We start from the raw sequence: 23,284 nt of genomic DNA, 5'->3' as shown, positions 1-23,284 counted from the left end.
AAAGTTTGTCCCTTTCTCAAAACAATCAGTCACCTGGTCCAATCACGGCTCTGTCTGGTTGCCTGGCAACATCACTACTCCTTCCTCCCACCAGGTGTGAGAATGTCCTTGGTTCCCAAGAGAAAGTATTGTATTTTGGCTACAAAATCCCAACTATCTCAAGTCCCCCCCCTCCCCTATCCCTTAGCTCCAGTGTGGCAACACTGAAGCTCCAAGATGGCTCTGGTCAGATCAGCTTCAGGGTTGACACGGGCATTATAGCTTTCGTTTCATCCAGGTCAACTTGCTCAATGGAGAAAAATGCAAAGGTAGAACACCTGTCATTAAAACATCTTTATTCTCAACCTTGAAGGCTTCCGTTACCGAATATCCAGGGGTGGGCTTCAAAAATTTTAGCAAGGGGTTCTCTGCCCGGTTGCTGGGCGGATGTGGCCATGGTGGGCGTGGCCTAGTCAGCCTCCTGGGGCAGGGGGGCGTGTTTTTGCCCTCCCCAGGCTCTGGAGGTTTTCCTCGAGCCTCTGGGAGGGCGAAAATGGCCATCTGAAGGCTGGAAATGGGCCCATTTCCAGCCTTCCAGTAGGCCCATTTTTTGCCCTCCCCGAGCCTCCGTGCGTGCCCTGCACTTACCTGCATCCAAAACAGGTCATGTTGGGACTCCTGGGAGGGGTGGGGTGGGTGGGGCCAGCCAGGAGTGGGATTTGGGGGTTTTCCAAACTGCACAGAATCTTAGCTAGAGGTTCTCCCGAACCCTTGTGAACCCCCAGCAGCCCCACCCCTGCGAATAGCTCTTACTACTCAGACGTTCTTGTTCTAATGTTCAACGGAATCTGCCTTCAGATATTTCGATCTCACCTGAAGCAGCAGAGAGAAACAGGGAGCTGTTTGTGGTGCTGAATCACGATTTCACTCTTGATCGTTGAACAGATCGCTGGGTGGGTGACTCGGAAATTGGAACACAACCGACTTCCTGCGTAGTGTCCTCCTAGGATTCGTTTTCTGACCATCGTGGTTGATCTCTCACGAACCTCTTCCCCCTTGTTGTTGTGGTCCGCCAGCAGCCTACGGAGCTGGCAACGGAGTCAAATAGCGATGAGGCTGAGGTGGGGCCAGGGCCATCGGGGAGTGAGCTGCAGACTCCAGAGCCTCCAGAGACTGACATTAGTGAGGCAGAGGAACAGGAGGAGCCTGTTCCTAATGCACGCATGAGAAGAGCTGCCAGAAGGCAAGAGCAGCTCAAGCAGAAAGGACAACTCGGAAGTAGGGCCAAGATGATTGACCCCTTCCATAAGGCTTAAAACAGACCAGCAACGGCGTTTCACCTTTGCCGGAAAACAACGTTGTAGCTGCGTCTTCTGCTTTGTCCTCTGCTTCGTGTATGTATTTGTTTTTGTGGCTTCTGGACGTTTGCCAGGAAGGGCCTTTGGCAGTTTGCCTAATTGGACTAAGGTTTGTGAGATAACTGAGGAATTTGTGTTGGGAGGCATTTGTTTTACTTTGAGTTGAACGACACTGGGAATGAAGTAATTCCCAGCTGTTCGAAAAAAGTTTGTTTTTCCACGGACTAAGTTTATTACTACCTACTTGGGCCTCGGTCACAACACTTGTCTTTTTGTGGCTGCTTTCAAAAGCGGTACCTGTTCATCCAGAGGTGGTTGTCTTTTTTATTTTATTTTTTTGAGGGCGGACTTTCGTTCTCCGAACCTGTGGGTTGGTTTCCAAACTTTGGGTTACCAGGCTAGGTGACATCTTCAGCAAAATATTAGGGGATGTCAGTGTCTTCTGATTGTAAGGGCTTTGTGTGGTCAGGAGATCTTGTGATGGGGAGGTCATGTCAGGTGAGGGTCACGTCACGTCGGGGTCTTGTGATGGGTCTTGTGGTGGGTCAGGTCTGGATCATGTCAGGTGCGGGTCACATCACAGTCGAGGTCTTGTGATGGATCAGATGTTGGATCAGGTGTGGGTCATGTCAGGTGAGGGTCTGGTGATAGGTCAGGTCTGGGTCAGGTCAAGTGAGGATCATGTGATGGTTTAGGTGTGGGTCACATTAGTTGAGGGTCACGTGATGGACCTTTTGATCAGGATGTCTCATCAGGTGAGCGTCATTGGGAGGTGAACTGTGTTGGGGCCAGTGATAGTATTCAGCTGGGTCTATCCGGTTCGGGCATACCGGTTCTATCCAGTTTGGGCATGCTCTGCCCACCCACCCAGACATAATCACATCCCATTTATCCACATTTTTGATGCTCTGCGCATGTTCACATTTGCGAACCGGTAGCAAAGGTAAGTAACTATCACCCTTGGTTGGGGCGGTCTTGCATGGGTTGGTGGAGGGTTGGTGCCATCTCTGGTTGGCTGTGCTGTTGATTTGGCTTCTGTGGGGTTTGTAGGCTAGTTGTAGGTCAGTGTGTCTTATTGATGGAGTTGCTTGTGGAGTTCCAGTCCATTTTTGCCTTCTGTTATTGGAGAAGTAGACGTCTACACCATGCGAGGCCTTTCACTTTGGAAGCCTCTTGCCCCAATCCAATGTTTCTATGGCCGGATAACCCTTTTGGCCTTTCTCATAGGACTAGTTTCCTGCTGGGGACAATTCAATACCGATGTAGCATTCATCCTATCCCGTGGCAATGTAATAAATCAGGGCAGTGAGCAGCCTCCCTGAAGTTTTATATTTTAAAAAAAAAGACAGAAGGAGGCTAAACCATTAGCGGATGCTAAAATGTCTCTTAAGAGAACCAGTGGAAGATATTCTACTGCTGTGTGGAACAGAAATGGATTTTCCATTCAGTGTCTAGTTTGCCTGTCTTGATAGATAGATAGATGATAGATAGATAGATAGATAGATAGATAGATAGATAGATAGATATAGATATAGATATAGATAGATAGATAGATAGATAGATAGATAGATAGATAGATAGATAGATAGATAGATAGATAGATAGAATTCTTTATCGGCCAAGTGTGATTGGACACACAAGGAATTTGTCTTTGGTGCATACGCTCTCAGTGTACATAAACAAAAAGATACATTCATCAAGAATCATAAGGTTCAACACTGAATGATAGCCATAGGGTACAAGTAAGCAATCAGGAAACAATATCAGTATAAATCATAAGGATTGCCAGCAACAAAGTTACAGTCATGCAGTCATAAGTGGAAGGAGATGGGTGATGGAAACGATGAGAAGATTAATAGTAGTGCAGATTCAGTAGATAGTTGACAGTGTTGAGGGAATTATTTGTTTAGCAGAGTGATGGCAGTTTGGGGAAAAACTGTCCTTGTGTCTAGTTGTTCTGGTGTGCAGTGCTCTATAGCGTCGTTTTGAGGGTAGGAGTTGAAACAGTTTATGTCCAGGATGTGAGGGGTCTGTAAATATTTTCACGGCCCTCTTTTTGACTCTTGTGGTATACAGGGGTCCTCAATGGAAGGCAGGTTGGTAGCCATTGGTTTTTCTGCAGTTCTAATTATCCTCTGAAGTGTGTGTCTGTCTTGTTGGGTTGCAGAACCAAACCAGACGGTTATAGAGGTGCAAATGACAGACTCAATGATTGAGAACTGTATCAGCAGCTCCTTGGGCAGTTTGAGCTTCCTCAGTTGGCGCAGAAAAAACATTCTTTGTTGTGCTTTTTTGATGACATTTTTGATGTTAGGTGTCCATTTTAGGTCTTGAGATATGATAAAACCTAGAAATTTGAAGGTCTCTACTGTTGATACTGTGTTGTCTAGTATTGTAAGATCATCTGTTGCTTAAGTTGCTGGAGCTGAGGCCTCAGCCAAAGAGATCTCGCAATACACATTTTTGAATATATTGCAATAAATTCCCCTTTGAATGGTCAAATAACGCTTGGCTGGGTTCTTCTCATGTTGAACAGGGCCACCTTGGATTAGTTTCATTTTTATAATCCAGGGACCTCCAAACTTGGCAACGTTATGTCTTGTGGGACTTCATCTCCCAGAATTCCCTAGCCAGCAGCATAACATAGCTGGCTGAGGAATTCTGGGTATTGAAGTCCACAAGTCTTAAAGTTGCCAAGTTTGGAGATCCGTGGTATAACTTGCTGTCCTCCAGAGCTACGGATCTTCTGTTCTTAAGATCGATGTTAGCTGATTGAAATGTCGGACATTAAGAGAATATCACGTGAAAAAAGGACGGGGTAGGATGTATGTTTGATAGCACGAGACAGTTTGGGAGAGTTTATTAAATGAAGAAAGGTCCCTAAGTTACATAAAAAGTCACCAAATTCAGCATCCTGTTTAGCTATAATTTGATTGGTTTGATTTTAGCTTAGTAGAGTGTATCAACCCATCATCCTGAGTCATCAGTTAGGCATTCTGGCTTGGTGTGGACCCAGCAATGGTGGATCATTCCACAAATTACAATCGACCATTTAGCGTGAATTGGGTTTCGTTGGAAAAGGTGAGCCTGAGCTTTACAAACCATGGTGGTTTGTAAATGGTGGCTTCTGGCTTGTGCTAATCCAGTCCGTTGTAGCTCCAAAAAAAAAAAAAAAAAAGATATTGAGACTCTAGAAAGAGTGCAGAGAAGAGCAACAAAGATGATTAGGGGACTGGAGACTAAAACATATGAAGAACGGGTATGTCTAGTTTAATGAAAAGAAGGACTAGGAGAAACATGAGAGCAGTCTTCCAATATCTCAGGGGCTGCCCCAAAGAAGAGGGAGTCAAGCTATTCTCCAAAGCACCAGAAGGCAGGACAAGAAGCAATGAGTGGAAACTCACCAAGGAGAGAAGCAACTTAGAACTAAGGAGAAATTTCCTGACAGTTAGAACAATCAATAAGTGGAAGAACTTGCCTGCAGAAGTTGTGAATGCTCCAACACTGGAAGTTTTTAAGAAAATCTTGGATAGCCATTTGTCTGAAATGGTGTAGGGTTTCCTGCCTGGGCAGGGGGTTGGACTAGAAGACCTCTAAGGTCCCATCCGACTCTGTTATTATGTTATGTTATGTTATATCTTAAAACATGGTCGCGTCATGGTGCCAGATATCTAAAATAGTCTCTCCAACTGGATTAAGGAAACTGTATCCCTTAAAAAAAGCAAACAAACCATACCGGTCAATCCAAAACAAAACTGGAAATTCCTGGGACTTTTTTTTTTTTTTTAAAGCATATAACTTTGATTTCCTGAACTCTGGCCCCTCGGATATTACTTGCCGTGCTTTCAATTTCAGCAAAGCTAGCTTGTCTACTCGGCGAAGCAGCTGAGAATGCAAGAACGACAGCCTTGGATTTTTCTGTTAAGACCCGAACAGGCTAATCTCCTATGGGTTTCTGTACAATAAATATCCTAGCGGGGCCGTTTTTTCTAGAAGAAGACGGACAGCTGGCGCACTGGGGTTCAGGTTACTTTCGCTTACCCAAGGGTAACGTAGCCATGTTTATGCAGCGGGGGTAAGAGAAGCCAAGACAGGACGTCTGGGAAAGTTCAAAAGTTGAGACTCTTAGAAGCAGAGTGGTGTTTTTGTTGATAGACAAAGAGCAAATGTTGACGTGGCTGCGTCTCCAATGGGATGCCGTTGGGTTTAAATGATGGCTTGATGGGTTGGCCGAAACAGCATGAATTGTAGAGGAAAGGATTTCTCCTACATTGCTTGGAGACGAACCAGTTAGACATGGTACAATTGAGCGAGCCAGCAAAAAATTAGGTCTCTTAACAAGTTTGTTGCGAGGCATGTTTGTTGGCCCTTGAACTGATCGATGTTTCTGCACCAACGAAGGAGTTATAGTTCTCGAGCTGACCTCATAAGATTCCAGAAAAGGGAAGGCAGATAAGGGAAAACAGAAAAGAAATCTGTCATCGGCAGCCATAGACGGAATCAAAGAAATATGACGTAACAGAATAGTAATAGGACTTAGACTTATATACTGCTTCACAGCCTTCTCTAAGCCCTTACAGAGTCAGCCTTTTGCCCCCCCAACAATCTGGATCCTCATTTTACCCACCTCGGAAGGATGGAAGTCAACCTTGAGCTGGTCAGGATTGAACTCCTGGCAATGGGCGGTTAGTCTGCAATACTGCATTCTAACCAATGGGAGGGAAGGAAAAGAAAAGGAAAGGAAGACTATTGGGAAGGGAAGGGAAGGGAAGGGAAGGAAGACTATTGGGAAGGGAAGGGAAGGAAGACTATTGGGAAGAAGGAAAGGGAAGGAAAGGAAAGGGAAGGGAAGGGAAGGAAAGGAAAGGAAAGGAAGACTATTGGGAAGGGAAGGGAAGGAAAGGAAAGGAAGACTATTGGGAAGGGAAGGGAAGGGAAGGGAAGGAAAGGAAAGGAAGACTATTGGGAAGGGAAGGGAAGGGAAGGGAAGGGAAGGGAAGGGAAGGGAAGGAAAGGGAAGGAAAGGGAAGGAAAGGAAAGGAAAGGAAAGGAGGACTATTGGGAAGGGAAGGGAAGGAAAGGGAAGGGAAGGGAAGGGAAGGGAAGGGAAGGAAAGGAAAGGAAAGGAAAGGAAAGGAAAGGAAAGGAAAGGAGGACTATTGGGAAGGGAAGGGAAGGAAAGGGAAGGAAAGGAAAGGGAAGGGAAGGGAAGGAAAGGAAAGGAAAGGAAAGGAAAGGAAAGGAAAGGAAAGGAAAGGAAAGGAAGACTATTGGGAAGGGAAGGAAAGGAAAGGAAAGGAGGAAGGAAAATAGCATTATCACTTAGACTTATATACAACTTTACAGTGCTTTACAGCCCTCTCTAAGTAGTTTACAGAGTCAGTCTTTTGCCCCCAACAATCGGGGTCCTCATTTTACCCCCCTTGGAAGGCTGGAAGGCCATAACTGGATTCGGCCCTTAAAACCCAAACGGTATTATTAGAACGAAAAGCAGACATGGTTGCAAACTGGAATAACTTTTAATTTTTGGGGGGGACATCATCGATTCCATAACTGGCTGGTTGCCATTTGTTGCTTCTGGCCGACGCGATCTTCTCCGATGGAGCCCCCATTGGGATTTTATGGATTTGGTTCAAATATTTATAGAGGTCCAAAGGCTTCCGTGCGAGATGAAAAAAAAGAAAACATGCCTCCTACCTCTTCTTAAATAATTGTCTGGTGGTGGAGAGGCAGGGCTGATTTCACACCTGCATCTTAAATACCCCACAAAGGATGTGGAATGGATGTCAGGTAGGTCAAACTAAGACCTAAAACTACAGGTAGCCCTTGATTTACAACAATTTGTTTAGTGACCCTTCTAGCACTGATGCTGTTACCTAGTTGGGTCACGAAACGTCTGCAAGAAAATCACCAAGCTCAGAGAGCATCAAGGACCCAACTGTCCTTCTCCCCTTCCATGCCCAGACCCCACTTCCTTCTAGCACTGATGCTGTTACCTAGTTGGGTCATGAAACGTCTGTAAGAAAACCAACAAGCTCAGAGAGTGCGAAGGACCCAACTGTCCTTCCCCCTTCCATGCCACAGACCCCAATTCCTTCTAGCACTGATGAGAAGTGAAACCTCTTCAAAGAAAAACCAGTAAGTCCAGTTGCCTCTTGGAAAAAAACCACCTTTGGGACAACCATGACCTTGAATGATGGAGAATCTCCATAGACATAATCCCTGGATGGTTGTAATTTTATTTATTTTTTGTTCCTTCCCTCATCTCTTCCTGTTGGACTTTCTAAAGGTAAAAGGTAAAAGTTCCCCTCGCAGATATGTGTTAGTCGTTCCCGACTCTAGGAGGCGGTGCTCATCTCCGTTTGAAAGCCGAAGAGCCAGTGCTCCCCGAAGACATCTCCATGGTCATGCGGCCGCCATGACTCAATGCCAATGGCGCACGGAACGCCGTTCCCATCCCACCAAAGGTGGTCCCTATTTTTCTATTTGCATTTTTTTACATGCTTTCGAACTGCTAGGTTGGCAGAAGCTGGGACAAGGAGTGGGAGCTCACCCCACTACGCGGGAACTAGAGATTCGAACCGCCGAACCGCCGACCTTTCGATCGACAATCTCAGCGTTTTAGCCACTGAGCCACCCTTCTCCGAGTTTCTGGAGAAGTCCAAAGTTTCCGCCTTTCTTCAGAGCATTTTCGTTGCGTCAGATCAGCAGATCTCTGTAAGATTTGCGTTTGCGTGAACGGTACCGTGTATTTTTTAATATCAGTTGCTGCATTGAGGAGACGAGAAAAAACAGCTTCACTCTTGCATTTGATTCGGTTCTCACTGCCCTGTCATCGTGGTTTAACGGAAAAGCTTTGATTGAATTTAATGGAATTGGATCGCCGCCTGAAGCCCTATGACAGGTTCTTAGCTCTGATTCTGTTACCATGTAGCCAATCCAAGTTTGGGAGGAGGGTTTGGGAGCGGGGGGGGGGAGGGGGGGGGAGAAGGTTTCCTTAACGACAGCAAACCCAGAGTGAAAATCTGTTATCTTCAATCAATTAATCTCTGTCTCATTATAATGCACAGCCTTAATTACAGGTATTTTGTCAGGGTTGCTATGGCACAACCCAAATTATTATAACAGATACGCTTAAATGTCAAACCTGCACGAAGGGGAAAGAGCCCCAGGTGTGGTGTGTGTGTGTCAATTCATTCCCCAAAAAAACCAACTTTCCATTTCTTTTTTTTTTTAATTAGAAAAGTTTTACAATTTGGGCCTCTGGTGGCTCAACAGACTAATGCAGTCTGTTATTAACAGCAGCTGCTTGAAATTACTGCAGGTTCAAGTCCCACCAGGCCCAAGGTTGACTCAGCCTTCCATCCTTTATAAGGTAGGTAAAATGAGGACCCAGATTGTTGGGGGCAATTAAGTTGACTTTGTATATAATATACAAATGGATGAAGACTATTGCTTGACATAGTGTAAGCCGCCCTGAGTCTTCGGAGAAGGACGGGATATAAATGCAAATAAAAAAAATAAATCTTTTCCCCATACATCCCCTCCATCCCTCCCACCCTAACCCTCTTCTCTCCCCCTTCCCTCCTTCCCCCACTCCCCCCCCCCCGACTTCCCAGAGCAAATACAGGGTATATCAACAATCACAAACTAAAATATACTAATCATCCAAAAACTCCCACCTCTCTCTGAGCCCTTAACTCCCCTTTTCCATAAAAAACGAAGAAAAGATTGTAACAATACAATTTACAGTCTTTCCATTCATAAACTATTAAACTTTTTAGTCTTTCAGTCGAATTTTTAAATATCAGTCTATCTTCTCCATTCCTGAATATATCTTGTGTAAGCAGTCCTTCGACTATGGTATTTCCACGTTGCCATCTAAGTTCAAAATTTTTACTGTCCATTCTTCAACAATAAGCGGTATTCCAACTTCCGATATTACACCATCAAAAGTTATTCTTCAATATGCCTTATAGTCCATGTTTGCTTTCTAAAATGTATTTGGCATACCTTATAGTCCATCCAACTTTCCATTTCTGTCAACATAGTGGAATCCTTTATTTATTTATTTATTTTATTTGTCAAACACAACAGTATATATAAGTATAAGCATGAAATAACCATACAAATTGGATGCAACCAAAGGGAACATTAGGACAGGGAGGCACGCTGGTGCTCTTATGCAGGCCCCTTGCAGACCTCTTAGGAATGGGGTGAGGTCAACAGTAGATAGTCTTTGGTTAAAGTTTTGGGGATTTTGGGAAGAGACCACAGAGTCAGGTAGTGCATTCCAGGCATTAACAACTCTGTTACTGAAGTCCTATTTTCTGCAATCGAGATTGGAGCGGTTCACTTTAAGTTTAAATCTATTGTGTGCTCGTGTATTGCTGTGATTCAAGCTGAAGTAGTCTTCGACAGGAAGGACATTGTAGCAGATGATTTTATGAGTTATACTCAGGTCATGTCGAAGGCGGCGGAGTTCTCAATTTTCTAAACCGATAAATAAATATATTTATTAATTTTTTTTAATTTGCATTTATATCCCGCCCTTCTCCGAAGACTCAGGGCGGCTTACACTATGTTAAGCAATAGTCTTCATCCATTTGTATATTATATACAAAGTCAACTTTTATTGCCCCCAACAATCTGGGTCCTCATCTTACCTACCTTATAAAGGATGGAAGGCTGAGTCAACCTTGGGCCTGGTGGGACTTGAACCTGCAGTAATTGCAAGCAGCTGTGTTAATAACAGACTGTCTTAGCAGTCTGAGCACCAGAGGCTTTAAATTAAATTAATTAAAATAAATCCTTATTTGCGTCTGTTATGAAAAACTGGTCATTCAAAAATAAACGGTGCCCTGAGCCTGAAAATTGATAGGGTTACATTGGTTTCTGGGTTTTCAAATTTGTTTTTTTTCCCCCTTCCCCTTATCAAAAGATTAATTTGTGTAAAAAATCCCTTAACCTCGTTCGGAATTAGTTAACTTCGGTTTGTTGCAGGGAAATTGTAGGAAAAAAATGTTTCCAATGTTGCGTTCTATTTAAAATGTGATTGAAAGTTATCCCTGGAAAAGAGAATAGTAAATACAGGGAATTTATTATTATTTTTTTAAACACATGACACTGCAGGGATCCGGATCATGGAAGGAGCCCCTAATCAAAATTCCAAGGGGATGACATATCAAAGACTTGTTTGAGGGATGCAGGGATCTGCGTTTGGGAAGCATGGGAAAGGAATACGCACACTGGTGGCCGGGATAGAGGGAGATGAGGGTTGGGCGTTAGGAAGAGCTGCTTTAGTTCCGGGATTTAGCAGATGACGTGGCAGCTGGAGCTGTCAGACGAGGAGGGAGAGAGCATCCGGGCGTCCAATCAATGGAGCAATTCAGCCATGGGGCGGGGCATGAGCGGCACGGGATATTTAAAAGGGGCTGAGAGGCAGAAGCTCTCAGTGCTGACTTTATACAGAGAGACCTCGACTTTTACTGAGACCCGGGTTGTAGCAGATAAACGAAGTCACTATCGGAAAGAAAACCAAGTTGGCTTGTTCCTTCTCATGGCATCTGATACAACTGGGGCTGAGAGAGCCGAGAAACAGTTCATTGGGTGACTGTTGAAGCATTCCCCCCTGGTCACGTGATCAAAATTGAGACCCTTGGCAACTGTGCAGTGGCGGGTTTTCAATATTCTTACCAATGGTTTGCCACATGCGCCCACGCATGTGCCTACTGTCCGTGCACCTGGCATTCCGTCATGTGCTTTGCTCGGTTGCGCGCCTACCATGTACACTCCCGGCCTCGAAAACGTGCTTAAATAAGATAGGCTAGAGACAGGACAGGTGGGCTGGCCACCCGCGATCTCCATTACCGGTTCCCCCAAACCGGTACGAACCAGCTGAAGCCCGCCTCTGCAACTGTCTCATAATTATGACCCGCGTCACTGGGTGATGCGATCCCTTTTTGCGACCTTCTGATGAGGAAAGGCAAGGGGCGAGTTCACTTAACAACCATGTTACTAATTTAACGACTGCCGTGATTCACTTAACATCCAGGGTCATGAAAGGTCGTGTTGTGTCTCGTCCAATCTCACCTCAGCCGGGGTCCTCTTATCTGCTTCCGAACACGGAGGAATGTCCTAGTATGCCTCCCAGCCCCAGCCCTGGCTCCATGCCCAGACAGGCTGAAGAGGAGGAAGGATCTCCAGCCCCCAGCTCTGGCTCCATGCCCAGGCAAACGGAGCAACTAGACCCCTCCCCCTCCTCCACAGCATGTGAGCCTGAGGGAAGTCAATTGCCAACAGCTGCAGACTGGAGTGACCCTCGCGTCAGAAGACTTGATAGGCGGAGGCAACAGAAGGAAGGGAGGGGCAGGCCTGGATAAGTGCTGAGTCATGGAGCCACACCCCATGGCCTATATAAAGGACCTGCTTTCTGGCATTCTCTGAGTCAGGCAAAGTCTAAACATATCTTGCTGAAGTCACTTTCTGGTCTCCTGCCTGCCCTGAGGACTTTGCTAGGACTTTGGCAGAGCTGCAGAGGCAAGCCTGATTCGGATTTCCCTGACCCGGCCGTCAGCGGAGGAGTGGGACACGACAGGTCGTAAAAAATGAGGCAGAAACTGCCTTCGCAATTGTCTCGGCATGGAATGGAGGGAAATTAAATTTAACGGTGCTTCCAGGGACGAACGTTGGTGATAATCCTTGCGTGTTTCAGGTGGAGATGAAAAAAGAACATTTTGCTTCTGGGGTTCGGTGATGCTCTGGTTCTGTTGAACAGAGGCAGTCCTCGACTTACGACTACAACAGAGCCCAAAATTTCTGTCGTTAAGGGAGACGTTTGTTAAGCGAATTTTGCCCCATGATTACGACCTTTCTTGCCAGCGAAACACTGTAGTCGTTGCATGAGGAACATGGTCGTTAAGTGAATCTAGTTTCCCTCTTGACTTTGCTCCTCAGAAGGTCGTAAAAAGTGTTAAGGTCGTAAAAAGGGGATCACACGACTCTCCCCCGCAGACACCGCAATGGTCATAAATACGAGTCAGATGCCAAGCCTTTCAACATTGATCACGTGGCCGCAAACGGTCGCAAGGGTGAAAAACAGTCGTAACTCCCGTTTTTCAGTGCCGTCGTAACTTTGGTCACTAAGCGAATGGTTGTAAGTCGAGAACTGCCTGTATTTCAGATTTAATCCCTTGGGAAAAATTGGCTTTGAAAAGACATCATGCCAATTTTAAAAACAAAATTGAATAATGCAGACCTTCAGAATAAGGTTATTTTAAAAAATTATCTTGAAAGGGAATAGTGTGAGGACTATATATACTCCTTTCTTGTCTTCAGGCAGCGTAATTATCCTTATGAATATGTGCCAAAGACAGAAAACTTATCTCTATATACATATCTGTATTCAAATCCCGCTTTTCGGGGTTTTTTTTTTGTGCAGTTTAACAGCTGCCATTTTCAAAGGAAACCCAGGGAGGCTAAACTGAAGTTAAACTTTCATTCCCCCCCCTCTTTTCCTTATCGTATCTGATTCAGATCAACGTATCGCTTTATTAGGGCGAGATTATATGGAAGTTTAATTGCTTTGTCATGGCAAATTATCCTACAAGTTAGAGATGACAATATGAGCAGGGGGTGGCGGGGGGAGGAAGCCAGAGACCACACACATCCAGAGAGATCAAATATTCATGTATTCCCATTTTTTTTTAAAAAAAATCTCTAGCAGCTTAATATTCAGAGGCGTCCAGGTAGCCCTCGGCTGACAATTCAGGCCAGCGTTTCTGTTGCTAAGCAAGACATTTGTCAAGTGACAAATGAAGTGAACTCAAAAGATTCCTTGATTAGGAGTGTCGGCAGCCCCGGCAAAAAAAATTCTCCCTCAGGCTAACAAATCCGTCCGGCGGGAAGATCAACAGTTGTCTGCCACATCTATTCATCTCCGTCCCCTGCCTTTTATCCCCAGAGCTAGGGTGGGGCTTCGCTAGCAGCGGTGGCTCTTCCTTCCCAAGGACCTGCCCATAGATTTCCACTGCTCTCCTCTCCTCTGCCTTCTGGGCATCTGCGCCTCAGGCACTGGACCCAACTGTTCTTCCTCTTCCTCATCAGCCACCTCCAGACCTGAGGGCTGTTGACTCTCCATCTGAGGGCTGACGGATGGCCCAGGCTCCGCCTCTGTTTCTCTCTCTCTGCCAGCTCCATTCCCTCTTTCCCCTCAGAGCTCTCAGGTTGCCTTGATGTTGACCCTGGCTCTCACGCCTCCTCCTCCTCCTCCTCCGATTCGGGTGCTGGAGGGGCCGGCTGCCGACTGCCACAACATTTTCCTTGCCATAATTGTTAAGTGATTCACTGCAGCTGTGAAGTTAGGGAACACCGTTGTTAAGTGAATCTGGTTTCTCCCTTGACTTCACTGGTCAGAGGTCTTAAAAAAGGAGATCACGTGTCCCAGAGGAGGTTTATGCAAGCGTCATAACTATGAGACGGTTGCCGAGGGTTTAAATTTTGATCACGCGACCGTGGGGAATGCTACAATGGTTCTAAGTGTGAAAACCGGTTGCAAGTCACCTTTATCGGTGCCGTTGTAACTTCAGACGGTCACTAAACAAATGGCTCTAAGTCAAGGACTACCAGTACGTCATCTGCCCTTGGAGATTCAGGTAATTCTTGACTTATAAATATATAACCCGTTCAAAGCGCTGAAAAAAGTGACTTATGACCATTTTTTTCATACTTCCCCTATGATCAGGTGGTCCAAATTCAAAAGCTTGGCAACTGGTTTGTATTTACAGCGGTCACAGTGTCCTGGAAGGTAGTGGTGCGGTGGCCTAGAGGTGGAGCTCTCGCCTCACAATCAGGAGGTTGTGAGTTCGATCCTAGGTAGAGGCAGATATTTCTCTCTCTGGGCACCATAAGAATATTATCTGCCGAACAAAACTCCGCACTGACGACCTGAAGGGCATCCGGCCAGTAAACATTCTGCTCTAGTCAGTTGCCCAGACTCCACCCCACTAGGGATTATGAGGTCATTAAAAGGAGATGATGACAGTATCCCGGAAGGTCACATAATCCTCCTTCCCGACCTTCTGACACGCAAAGTCAGTGGGGAAATTAGATTCACTTAACAATGGCATTCCTAACTTCACGACTGCAGTGAGTCACTTAACAACCGTGGCAAGAAAGGTGCCAAAATTCACTTAATGACTGTCTCGCTTAGTGACAGAAATCTGGGACTCAATTGTGGTCGTAACACGAGGATTCGCTGTAATCCATCTTTGGCACCCTCTAAGAATGTTCTGCCAATTTTGTCTAGTCAACTTTTAAGGCTTCCAGATTCCTGGCTGTTATTATACTCTGTGGTAATGATTCCATTGATGTATTTCTTTCTCTTATTAGATTCATTATCTGCCAGAATTCCTAGCTGCTTGCCAGCGTTACAGCCATAAAACACGGAAATAAAACACACACGGGAGGAAATTAAAACGACATCATGTAAACCTACATTATGTAAAACTACACAACGTTATTATGAGTCCAAATTCCGTCAACCCTCTTCGGTGTCGTGCGTCCTTGGAGGTCCTCCAGAACTTCTTGGTTCCCCATAGTTTCCAAAAGGGCCAAAAGTCTTCCACTTTTGGCCAAGGAGACCTTGCTGTAAAAGGCAGGACCTCTGAAGGTCCATCAGGGTACCCTATGGTTTCTCCTGAGATGGAGGAGAGATAAGTTGAAGATGGAGTTGGTTAGAACAATAAGAAGAATTAATTAGAACAGTTGGAACAATTCATGGGTGGTACCAGGGATGGGCTGCTGGGGGTTCATAGGGGTTTGGGAGAACCTCTAGCTAAGATTCTGTGCGGTTCGGAGAACCCCCAAATCCCACTCCTGGCTGGCCCCACCCACCCCGCCCTGCTCCTCCCAGGAGTCCCCATGCGGCCCGTTTTGGATGCGGGTAAATGCAAGGCGCATGCAGAGGCTCGGGGAGGGTGAAAAACGGGTCTACCAGAAGTTTGGCCAGTTTCCGGCCTCCAGAAGGCCTCTGGAGCCTGGGGAGGTCGTTTTCGCCTTCCTGGAGGCTCGGGGAAAGCCTCCAGAGCACAGGGAAGGCAAAAACGCCCCCACCCACCATGGTGCAGGAGGCTGACTAAGCCACGCCCACCATGACCACGCCCACCCAGCAACTGGGCAGAGAACCCCTTGCTGAAATTTTTGAAGCCCACCCCTGGGTGGAATGACTTGCTTCCAGAGGTTGTGGGTGCTCCATCGCTGGTGGTTTCTAAGAAGAGCCTGGACAACCATTTGTCTGGAATGTCTATAGAGCTTCTCAGTCCTCCAGGTCCTGATTGTCTCAAAGGTGTTTTTTTTCAAGCGGTTAACTGGACTTTCTGGTTTTTCTTTGAAGACGTTTCGCTTCTCATCCAAGAGGCTTCTTCAGCTCTGAAATGTGTCTATCCCATTTGTCTGGATTCCTGGTTGAACGGGGGGTTGGACTAGGCGACCTCCAAGGTCCCTTCCAACTTCGTTATTCTGAGATTCTGGATGGAGAGGAAGTCCCTGAAGATACTTCGTGCCACGGTCCAGTTTGAACTTGGTACTGTGTTCAAAGTTCCTTTTATAGGGCTCAGATCCCCCATCCTTCAGGGTCGCTGAATGATGCAAACATGGGAGAAATAGTTGTGGATTTTCACTTTTTCCATCTCAACTTGGTTGTGTTCTTGATTTTTTTTTGCTTTTTACCTCTAAAGAACCGTCAATATTGTAAACTCTTTTCTCGGAGAGCAATTTCTGTTTGTTGATAATTTTGCTTTTCCTGTTCTAGCTCTATGACATCCTTTGAGGGATATTGATATGGAGACAGTTTGGCCTGGTGGTTAAGGCAAGAGGCTGTGAGTTCAAACCCTCCCTTAGCCATGAATGCCAGCTGGGTGATTTTGGGCCAATTACCAGGATACTGTGAGTTCTAGTCCCACTTTAGGCATGAAATCCCGCTGAGTGATTTTGGGCCAATCACCAGGAGGCTGTGAGTTCTAGTCCTGCCTTAGGCATGAAAGTTGGCTGAGTGACTTTGGACCAATCACCAGGAGATGGTGAGTTCTAGTCCCGCCTTAGGCATGAAAGCCACTTGGGTGACTTTGGGCCAATCCCTTTCTTTCAGTTCAACCTAACCTCAGAGGGTTGTTGTGTTGAGGAAAAGAGGAGGAAGAATGTGCGTTGGATAGGTTCACCCCCTTGAGACATTTGTAAAAATAATAAAGGCAAAACCAATAAATATGGATGTAGAAATCACTGCTCTTGTTTTTAATCTCTTTCTTATATTTTGTTTTTAACTTTCTTCCAAGCTAAGATTTTTTAAAAAATTATTTCACCGCCCTGAGTCCTTCGGGAGAAGGGCGGTATACAAATTAAAATATTATTATTATTATTATATTATTATTATTTAAACATTTCTTCAAGGACAAAATTTTTGTTTTTAACACTTCGCACCGAAGGTTGTGCACCAGGTGCATTTCTCTCATTAGACCAACTTGCAAACAAAAACAAACCAACAACTACAATTTCAACGTTTCAGGTTTTTTTGCCAAGAAGTTCTTACACGATGCCATTTTTTTCTGGGTACCGAGTTTCCCGAACGCACAGCTGGCGAACTCCTTTACAAAATTGAAGTGAGAAGCATTAATTGGAAACATGGATTTAGATGGCTATCAAAATCTAATGTAAACAAATCTTTCCCCTCGTTTTAGCCATGAGCAGCCATGTGATGGCCGAGCGTGTATCCAATGATATTTCTGGCTGGAAAATAATAAGACAGCTTCCATATTGCTAAACCCCTAGTAGGAATAAATTGCTTTTTTTTTTAATTAAAAAAAAAGTTCCTTTTTTTTTTTTGGCCACTTAAATAGAACTATTGGGAGGGCCCGGGAAGCGGCATTATAATAGACCGCAGAACGAGAAGCTGTTTTGGGCTGAAGAGAGCAAGGTGGGGGAAAGTAATTTGCGAAGATCCACTTGAAAACCATCCAGCGTAACTTCATAATCACAATTATCTGTGAGAAGATTTAGTTCAATTACTTTATCTCTCCTTTAAAACCCAAAAACCAACCCCCCCCCCACAACAACCCACCCCTACCTTCTCCTTTTGTCAAGGTGGCCCTACTTGAGCTGGGATGTGAAACTTCACACACACACACACACGCACAAAAAGGTTAAGAAACTCTTCCTGGCATACTAATGTCTTCATTATCGGTTGAATAGCTTTCGTGACTTGCTCCATCCTCTGCTTTCCGTTGGATGGTTCTTTTTGCTCTAAAGTCAAGTCATCCCAGTGGAGTTTAACTTCTGAAGACTTTATGGAGGCGTCTTGTGGTTTTCTAGTCTAGCGCTGATGATGTTACCTAGTTGGGTCATGAAATGCCTGATAGGAAACCACCAAGCTCAGAGAGCACCAAGGACCCCATAGCCTTTCTCCTCCCCTTCCCCTCCCCCTCCCCCTCCTCCTCCTCCCCCTCCTCCCCTCTCCCTCCTAGTACTGATGATGTCACCTAGTTGGGTCATGAAATGCCTGCTAGGAAACCACCAAGCTCAGAGAGCACCAAGGACCCCATAGCCTTTCTTCTCCTCCTCCTCCTCCTCCCCTCTCCCTCCTAGTACTGATGATGTCACCTAGTTGGGTCATGAAATGCCTGCAAGAAAACCTCCCTCAGAGAGTATCAATGACCTCATGGTTCTCCTCCTCCTCCTCCTCCTCCCTACACCTCCCTCTCATCTTAGCACTGATTATGTTACCTAGTTGGGTCATGAAATGGATGCAAGAAAACCACCAAGCTCAGAGAGCACCAAGGACCCATTAGCCTTTCTCCTCCTCCTCCTCCTCTTCCTCTTTTTCTTCCTCCTCTTCTTCTTCCTCCTCCTCCTCTTCTTCCTCCTCCTCCTCCTCCCCTCTCCCTCCTAGTACTGATGATGTCACCTAGTTGGGTCATGAAATGGCTGCAAGAAAACCTCCAAGCTCAGAGAGCACCTTCTCCTCCTTCTCCTTCTCCTTCTCCTCCTCCTCCTCCTCCTCCTCCTCCTCCTCCTCCTCCTCCTCCTCCTCCTCCTCCTCCTCCTCCTCCTCCTCCTCCTCCTCCTCCTCCTTCTTCCTCCTCCTCCCCCCCTACCAACCTGCCTACCATTGAGGACCTGTATACTGCACGAATCAAGAAGAGGGCCGTGAAAATATTTACAGACCCCTCACATCTAGCACATAAACTGTTTCAACTCCTACCCTCAAAATGATGCTATAGAGCACTGCACACCAGAACAACTAGACACAAGGACAGTTTTTCCCCGAAGGCCATCACTCTGCTAAACAAATAATTCCCTCAACACTGTCAGACTATTTACTGAATCTGCACTACTATTAATCTTCTCATCGTTCCCATCACCAATCTCTTTCCACTTATGACTGTATGACTGTAATTTTGTTGCTGGCAATCCTTATGATTTATATTGATATATTGACCATCAATTGTGTTGTAAATGTTGTACCTTGATGAACGTATCTTTTCTTTTATGTACACTGAGAGCATATGCACCAAGACAAATTCCTTGTGTGTCCAATCACACTTGGCCAATAAAAAATCCTATTCTATTCTATTCCCCCCTCCTCTCTAACATCCTCCTCCCTCCCTCCTCCTCCTTCTCCCCTAGCATTGATGATGTTACCTATTTGGGTCATGAAACTTCTGCAAGAAAACCACCAAAGCTCAGAGAGTGCCAGGGACCCCCTCACTTCAACCTTGAGTTTACAGACATTCCCTTCTATTGATAGGGACAGGAATGTTCTGCGATGTCAATATTTTTGAGTTGAGCTCCCGTAGGTTCTGTTGAAGCCGTTACACCGCAAAGCGTTTGCAGGGAGGGCTCTAAAGAGAATAACGCGCAGAAATATACAGATGGGGGAGACTCAGGTTCAGACTTAACAACATCCGTATGCCTTTCAGCTGCCGAAGGGATTAGAAGATGAAGCCTGCTCATCTCTTGGTCTTTGCAGTTTTTGTGGCCCTCTGCAGAAGCATGAAGCTGGTATCCAAGAGAAATTCAGGTAAGTGCCTGAAGTTTATTTGCAATAATCTTTGGAAACGATTGGACAATGCATTCTTTGACGGATCGGTGACTTTTATTTGATTGTTTCTATTGAGTGGTGCAATTTAGTGAAGGTTGAAATCTTGTGGCTTTCAATACGTTCCATGGTGTCAGCGGTTTCGGGCCCGAGATCAAAGGAAACCAGTTGCTCTATAGAGATAGTCCTTGAGTTATAACCATATGCTTCCCGACGGTTCCGAATTACACAGAGGTGGGATTCACATAATTTACCTACCGGCTCGCCCGGCACCGAAAAGTTGCGCACGCACATATGCCCCCTCCATGCACGCTCACGGCCTTCTGTGCATGTATTTTGCTCACACGTGCAGCTTCCACACATGCGCACAGCTTGAAAAAGTGACTAAATAGGACGGTATAGCGCAGATCGCTACTACCGGTTTCCCCCAAACCGGTCTGAACCGGCAAAATACCATCTCTGGAGTTACACTGGCACAAAAAAAAAAAAAAAGGAATTTACAGCTGTTCCTCACACCTTTGACTATCACAGCATCTCCTGCGATCAAAATTCGGACGTTTGGCCATAGACACGGAAGGAGATCCTGGGATAGCTTGATCTCCATTTGCAACTTTCCAGATGGCTTCGGACGAGCAAAGTCAACCAAGGAAGCTGGATTCGCTGAATCACCATGTGATTCACTGAAATGATTTCCTTTACAACGTGGCCAAAAAAAACAACAACAACGAAAAACAAAAGGTTGCAAAATCTGGTCTGACTCACCGATCAACCACGTTGCTTAGCGATGGAAATTCTGATTCCAGCAGCGATGGTCGTAAATCAAGGACTACCTTTACTAGGAAAGTATTTTCTGTGTTCTGTATTCTATGTGTTCTCTTCTACATATTCTGTGTATTGTGCATTCTATGCATTCGTTATTCTTAGCGGCATTGGTACGTTAATTGAAACGAGATGTTAGGATTAATCTAATGAGCGGTTCCTTGCTCTTTTTGTTTTCCACTGTTACCTTCTGTTACCCGCTTGTTTTAAAATCCAAAACTAAGCGTAATCTTTGGGAAGCATATCCTTTTCAAAAGAGGGCTTCGTTTTTGTTTTGTTTTTTAACATTCCTAAGAAGTTTTACAATAATGGGCCCTTACTTTGTAAGATATCCTTGAAGATTTAAAGGTTTCAGCCAGTGGTAGTCAACCTGATCCCTACCGCCCACTAGTGGGCGTTCCAGCTTTCATGGTGGGTGGTAGGGGTTTTATCCGATACTGAAGCACATTCCTTTTTTTTTTTATTTAATTGACTTTAAAAAAAATTTCCATAGCATTATTTAAAAACATTTTCATTAGGTTTTCATAAAATTCTCTGTGACAATTTAAATTTCTGAAAATATGCTATTTGTATCGCCCGCGCATAAGTTTAGTTCACGTTACATAAGGGAAACTAAATGGCGCTATAGTGCGACCGCAAACAAAAGAGCCTCGTCCCAGAATAGCATCTCCCCCCACACCACCCAGCTGTAACAGACAAGCAGAGCTGGTAGCTGGTGCTCTCCCCACACCCCAAAACCCAATCCACGATGCGCGAGAGGCATTTGCAGACAACGATACACGGTGCATTACTGTGGAACCAGTGGGCGGTTAGAAAATGTTACTACTAACAGAGATACAAAAGTGGGCGGTAGGTATAAATAGGTTGACTACCCCTGGTCTCAGCAATGAATTTGTATGCTTTGTCCAGGAGATATTTTAAGTACAGAATTCCACACATTTGGGGATTGTTCCTATCCTACGTTGATTGGCGAGCAGCGGAAAAAGTATAAGTTGCAAGGAAAATATTGCATGGAAAGAGTTAGTAACTCTAAATAAGGGGTGAAATCTACTTACTTTCCTTACCGGTTTGAAAGAGCATATGTCGTGCGCCTCACATGCACGCACACACCCTCTGTGCCTGTGCAAAACCTTTCTGTGCATGTGCAGAGGGTACAAAACACAGGAAGTTAAAACCAGGAAGTAACGACAGCCGGGCAGGTAGGTGGATCCTCGCACCGCAACTGCTACTGGTTCTCCGAACCACCAGCCAAGATTGCTACCGGATCAGACGATCCGGTCTTAACTGGGAGCATTTCACCCCTGCTCTAAATGTTTGTATCTCCACCAAAGTACTGGAAATCATCCCATTTGGTGAATTGTTTTACTGCTTGACAGTGGTGACACCTTTCTAGGATGTCTCGAGGTTGGGATTATGTGGTTTAAGCTTCAACCATTGTGTCAGGCCTGGAAGCCACCTTTTCCATTGGATCTTCAGGTCTAGTGCATTTACTACTGTGGGAAATTGGGAGGGGGGATTGTATGGAGCCAGGGTGATATATAGTCAAAATAACATTCCTTTCTCAGAGAGTCAAGGACATCCTGCCCTGCGCCTGGAAGGCTGGAACTGGGAGGCATCTCCAGTTGGGATGGTGCTTTGATTGGACCATGTGATGGATCATGTGGGTACTGGGCAGGACTTTCTTTTGGGTGGGGAAAACCTGGAAGCTTTCAGATTCAGGTTTTCCCAGATGTGCCAATATGACATCTCTAATAAAATGGAACTTTGAGGAACTTCAAGCCTAGGAGTCTTCTTTCGTTGGGGGTGTTACTTGGAACCCTGACATTTTGTCTTTCCTGGATCTGCTCCTTCAAGTGAGGAAACCAGATCTGAACCCTCACTTCTCCTTTCTCCTCAACAAGGTGTCAACCAGGGTGGATCCTACTCTCAAGTTGATTTAAGAATATGATTTCTCTGAGCTGCCAATACTGGGCTATGTTTATGTTGTAATTTGGAACTGCGCTATTTTAAGTGCTTTTAATGACCCTTTGTTTGGTGAAATGCGATTTTTTTTTTTTAGGAAAAGGGAAAAAGAATTGTAAAAAGAACATAGCGTGAAAACTAAATTAAGGCTGTTACATTTCCACTCCTGTGGATTTCGAGTTTGCTATAATATTTTTTTGTTCAGTCGATCTTTGCCGAAGAGGCAACCCGCCGGGGTTGAGTATCTCAAGTTACATTTTGGGTGGTCATACATGGAGGCACACTGGAGTGGTGCAGTGGCCTAGAGGTGGAGCTTTCGCCTCACATTCAAGAGGCTGTAAGTTCGATCCTAGGAAGAGGCAGATCTCTCTCTCTCTCTCTCTGGGCACCATGAGAATATATCTGCTGAACAAAACTCTGCATCGGCAACAGGAAGGGCATCTGGCCAGTAAACGCTAGCTCCATTCAGTTGCCCAGACTCCACCCCGCAAGGGACTTTGGGGTCGTTAAAAGAAGATGATACATGGATCATACAGGCACATTCGGTCCAGAAAAGGTTCTCCTTCACTGGTATAGGGTCTCCTGCTTGAGCAGGCGGTCAGATTAGAAGACCTGCAAGGTCCCTTTCTAACTCTGTTAATGTTATCCTGGCTTCTGATTTCTTACGTCTGACACCAGCACCCTGAATCCTTATCCTATGCCTAAAAATGCTTTCACTTTTCATACATTCGGTCGATAATACCTTGCATCCATCGATCCAGGTAAACTTTGAACAGTAGCCAGGTGGCGGATTTCCTTCTCCCCCACTTAAAAAACACACATTCGTTTAAAAACAAGGTTAATATCTAAAGCAAAGCCATTGACATTCCTTTCAATATTGACATGTGTTCAATGGATTTTTTTTCTCGGCTTCCCAGACTTTAAAACATATACCCTAAGCAGAACTAACGGGCATCCTTTTTTTAAAATAGGAAGATCCAGCATACGGACGTCTTTGCCTCCAAATTGTTCAACAGCTGGAAAAGGGAGGAAATGGCTGCAGAGGTGGTATTCAGCAGGTTCTGACCAGTTCTGGAGA

The 23,284-nt window shown here is 45.3% G+C and overlaps 1 protein-coding gene across 1 annotated transcript in view; it reads left to right on the top strand.

The window, feature by feature from the left end:
• IL1RAPL2 (interleukin 1 receptor accessory protein like 2) overlaps positions 1-23,284 on the top strand; it is a 432,928-nt gene that overhangs the window by 9,911 nt on the left and 399,733 nt on the right. Inside the window, exon 2 of the mRNA XM_058154577.1 lies at positions 19,307-19,407. Within this exon, the coding sequence (XP_058010560.1) occupies positions 19,326-19,407 (82 nt within the window). The 5' untranslated portion in view covers positions 19,307-19,325. The remainder of the gene's footprint in view (positions 1-19,306; positions 19,408-23,284) is intronic.

The sequence above is a fragment of the Ahaetulla prasina genome, chromosome 11, assembly GCF_028640845.1.
Source record: "Ahaetulla prasina isolate Xishuangbanna chromosome 11, ASM2864084v1, whole genome shotgun sequence".
NCBI lineage: Eukaryota > Metazoa > Chordata > Lepidosauria > Squamata > Colubridae > Ahaetulla > Ahaetulla prasina.
The sequence above is the reverse complement of the archived record's forward strand: the minus strand, read 5'-3'. Positions and strand labels throughout refer to the sequence as shown.